This window comes from Chlorocebus sabaeus, chromosome 25, assembly GCF_047675955.1.
Source record: "Chlorocebus sabaeus isolate Y175 chromosome 25, mChlSab1.0.hap1, whole genome shotgun sequence".
In the NCBI taxonomy this organism is placed as follows: Eukaryota; Metazoa; Chordata; class Mammalia; order Primates; family Cercopithecidae; genus Chlorocebus; species Chlorocebus sabaeus.
This window is the reverse complement of record NC_132928.1, coordinates 86,970,272-86,974,410: the sequence shown is the minus strand read 5'-3', so window position 1 is coordinate 86,974,410 and position 4,139 is coordinate 86,970,272. Positions and strand designations below refer to the sequence as shown.

The following is a 4,139-nucleotide window of genomic DNA, read 5'->3' as shown; positions in this document are numbered from 1 at the left end:
GTGATGTGGTCCTCAGTGGTCAGGCAGCAGATCCGAGAGACACAGAAATAAGCTCTCTGGAGGCTCACAGACGCTCTGTTCCCCTGCGTGTCTCGGGCTCTGTACACGGGGGTTTGCAGAGGATGTTCCTGTTTGGGTTCCCCCCAGGGCATTGTTCAGGTTGGCAGCCTGGGGCAGATGAAAGAGACTGAAGCCTGGGTCCCGGCTCAGTGATGTGTCCCCCTGGGCCAGGTGAACGAGGCGGAGGAAGAACGGCTTCGAGGTGAGCGGGAGCACCAGCGAGTGACTCGGCTGTGCCAGCAGGCTGAGGCTCGGGTCCAAGCCCTGCAGAAGAGCCTCCGGAGGGCCATCGGCAAGAGCCGCCCCTACTTTGAGCTCAAGGCCCAGTTCAGCCAGATCCTGGAGGTAGCTGAGTGGGTGAGGGGGAGGAGGAATGGCTAGGTGGGGGTGCAGGCGGGGGCAGGCATGGAAAGTGGGGGCAGCTGGAGGGGATCTGGTCGGCCTCTCTGGGCCATCTTGGTGAGGAGGCCAGGGTGAGGCCTGCGGCCAGTGGTGGGGAAGGGTGGTGGCACACATGTTCCAGACGACCTTGCAGGAGTTGGGAGGCAGGGATGGGGGCTGGTGATGGCGCGAAGGTAGTTGGAAGAAGGGAGGTAAACGAGGAAAAGAACTGGTGGAAACCCAGGGCTGGGGAAGAAGAACCAGCCATGGGGTGAAGGGGAACAGTGGGGAGAGGATGAGGAGCAGGAGCTGGTGGAGAGAAAGGCCAGAGAGGAAGGCTCTGGAAGGCGGGGCTCAGGTCAGGAGCAGGATTGCTGGGAAGAACAGCCCAGAGAGCGAGTGGAGCTGGGAAGGGTGTGGTGGGTCTGTGGTGGGTGCTGAGCCAGCTGTCCAGGTACCCGGGGAGAGCAGGCCCTCAGACCTCAGTGCAGAGTGCTGGGTAAGGTGGAGCGTGCGCCACGGGTCGCCTGACTGTTCTGTCCTCTGCAGGAGCACAAGGCCAAGGTAACAGAACTGGAGCAGCAGGTCTCTCAGGCCAAGACGCGCTACTCAGTGGCCCTTCGCAACCTGGAGCAGATCAGCGAGCAGATTCACGCGCGGCGCCGCGGGGGCCTGCCTCCCCACCCGCTGGGCCCTCGGCGCTCCTCCCCCGTGGGGGCTGAAGCAGGACCTGAGGACATAGAGGACGGAGACAGCGGGATTGAGGGGGCCGAGGGTGCGGGGCTGGAGGAGGGCAGCAGCCTGGGGCCCGGCCCCGCCCCCGACACCGACACCCTGAGTCTGCTGAGCCTGCGCACGGTGGCTTCGGACCTGCAGAAGTGCGACTCCGTGGAGCACTTGCGAGGCCTCTCAGACCACGTCAGTCTGGACGGCCAAGAGCTGGGAACCCGGAGTGGCGGGCGCCGGGGCAGCGACGGCGGAGTCCGTGGGGGTCGGCACCAGCGCAGTGTCAGCCTGTAGTGGAGGGGCCGGGGTTCCTGGCTTGAATCTGCTGTCCTGGGCCGGTCGGGGCCCACAGGCTTCTCACGCCCTCTCCTCTGGGGCCTTGGCTTCCCGGAGGTCCCCGTCTCCAGTGCTTCCCTGGAGAGGCCAGCTGTGTCGAGTCCTCTGTGCCTGCCCTGGCATTCTCACAGCCCCCCCTTCCCTTCAGCAGGCAGCTGTTTGCCTTACCCGTCCGGAAGGCTTGCCCTCGGCGCTCTGCCTGCCCCTGCTGCTGGCTCATCACAATCTGCAGGGCATTGACCCTTTGCTTTCCCGTTCTGCTCCCTCTCTTTCCATCTGTTTGGCTTTTTCCCTCAGGGAACTGGGTCTGGAAGGCACTGGGAAGCTCATCAGAGAAAATGGGTGCTGGGCCCGCGTACTCCGGTCGGAGGGGACGGACAGGCACCCCTCCCGTTGGTTTTCTGGCCCCGCCCCCCTTCCCAAGGCAACTCTGGAGGGCACCCTGGATATGCTGCTGCGCCCTGCACCCCGGTCCTGTTCCAGCCCGCGCGTGTGTAACCTGTAAGACGTACTGTGTGCCTCTGGAAGACACCACCTTTCCCTTCAGCGTTCCCTTTCATGAGCCGAGGCGCTCTGCAATGTGTGCCCCAAAGCAGAGCTTACAGAACCTGCAGGAAGCTGGAGTCAGGGAGAGAAACCCAACCCCACTGTCAACATAGGGAACATCACCCACTCCAGACTGGCTCCTGTGGGTGCGGTGTTTCCGCTGGGCTGGGTCCTCAACATTGCCAAGGTGCTAGTGGGTCCCTAAGAGGGCCCGTGGTGGGGGTGAAGTCACGAGGTCCTGAAGGCTTAGGCCCGTCATTCCCACCCTCACTTGCTGCACAGTTGTGTTTACTTTTTCTGGGTAGAGGATGCTGAACTGACTCAGCACCCTCCTGCAGGGCGGGGTTAGGGAATTTGGTGCTCAATTGCTCTCCCTTGCTCTTACCCAAACTCAATACCTACCACAGGATCCCTCGGGGCACACTCAAGCTTGGCTGCCAACCCTCTTCACTTCCTTTGTTACAGGGAGGGGTTGGCTTGGGGTGAAAAGTCCTGCCCTCCGCGGGGAGCAGCTCCAGCTGCCTGGGACAGTGCTCCCAGTTTGTAGGGAAGCCACACCAGATCTGGGTGCCTTGGGAGAACCGGTCCTTCCTTTTGACCCACCCCAGGATAGTGGAGAGCTCTTGTCTAGGCCCATGTTCTGCCAGCGACCGGGATGAGTGGGCATCTGGACTCCACACGGGGTCTACAGGTCGAGGGAGGTTGGTCACGATGAGAACCTCGGGGTTTGAGGTGGCCATGGGCAGAGAGCAGAAAGGGAGGGAGGGTGTGGGTATGTGTGCGTGCATGTGCTGGTGTGTAAGGGGGAAAGGGTCTTTACTGGTTTTATTTAAATAAAGTAGTTTATGTAACAGTTAACATCTGTCCTTGCTGGAGGAAGAGAAAAGGCGCAAAGATGAGGCAAGGGTTGGGGGAGGAAAGAGCAGGGCGAGGCGGCGGGCTCTTTAGATGGTGTGGTCGGGGAAGTGAGGTGAAGGACCAGATTGAGTGAGCCGTGCTATGCATGCTCTTGGGGATGTGCGAGGCCCCATGGCCAGGGTGGTCATGTACAGGGCGAGTGTGGACAAGCAGGGGAGGAGTTGGTGCCTCGTGGGGCCATGCTGTGTGAGGTGACGGGTGCCAGGAGATGGTTTGGTAGAAAGGGGCCTGCAGGGTGGAGTGGGCTCTGAGCTAAGAGATGAGAGTGCCAGAGGGGTGGGATCTTAGATGTGTCTGGATGTGAGCATGAAGGCAGAGGAAGGACAAAAGCAGTGATGCCAGATTTATCAATACAGTGTATCCACTTAAATTTCAGGTAGGTGGTATTTTTGTCCACTGCAGTGTTTAGGATATACTGACATTATGAATTATCCATTGTTTCTCTGAAATTAAAACCTAGATAAAAGGTGACTTCCAAGTCAGGGCTTGACTGGCTGGGGGGTGGGAGGGGTTTGAGGCACTTGAACTCACAGGTGGGAGATCGGATAGGGATGTGAACTCCAGAAGCTTTGAAGAAGAGCAAAAGGCTTTGTTTAGCCTGAGCTGCACTTGGGGTGTACCAGTGTCTGGAGTTTTGTTGAGAAGAGGTCAGCCAAGGGAAGAAGAAGGTGCTGGCAGGGAGGAAGACCGGAAACCATGGAGGTCAGGGGGCAGGATGAAGGCCAAGGATTGGAGGCACACCATCAGAGCAGTGACCCTGGTGGCTGTGGACGCCATCCAAGGGGCCATCTGGGCCACCGTGTACTGAGCACTCACTGAGCCCTCGAACGGGTGCTGTCCAGGAGTTTGAGCCTGCCTTGCCTGACTTGGCAGATGGGTGTCATAATATTTTGTTACTAAAGAAGCTGCTATGAAAATGCATGGCTTATGTTTTTGGGTGAGTGGGCTTTAAGTTTTTTTAATTGTATGTATAGGAGATGTACACCATGGTATTTTGATGTACGTGATGAAATAGGTATCGAATCGACACATCAATCATTTTGCACAGTTACCTTCCCCCTTTTTTTGTTGTAAAACCACCTAAAATCTACTCTTAGCTAATTTTCAGTCTATGATCATGTATAGTCCTAATGAGGGACTTTCTGAGATGACACACAGTGCTGGACTTCCCT

General features: G+C 58.4%; 1 protein-coding gene across 1 annotated transcript; it reads left to right on the top strand.

The window, feature by feature from the left end:
* Window positions 1-193: 193 nt before the first annotated feature.
* Window positions 194-2,907, top strand: LOC140710177 (SH3 domain-binding protein 5-like; the record flags this gene model as incomplete). The annotated part of the gene is given in 3 exon segments (XM_073011414.1): window positions 194-218; window positions 220-405; window positions 991-2,907. Coding segments are annotated over 3 exon segments (682 nt in total), but the record flags the coding sequence as incomplete, so codon positions are not given.
* Between the last annotated feature and the right edge of the window lie 1,232 nt (window positions 2,908-4,139).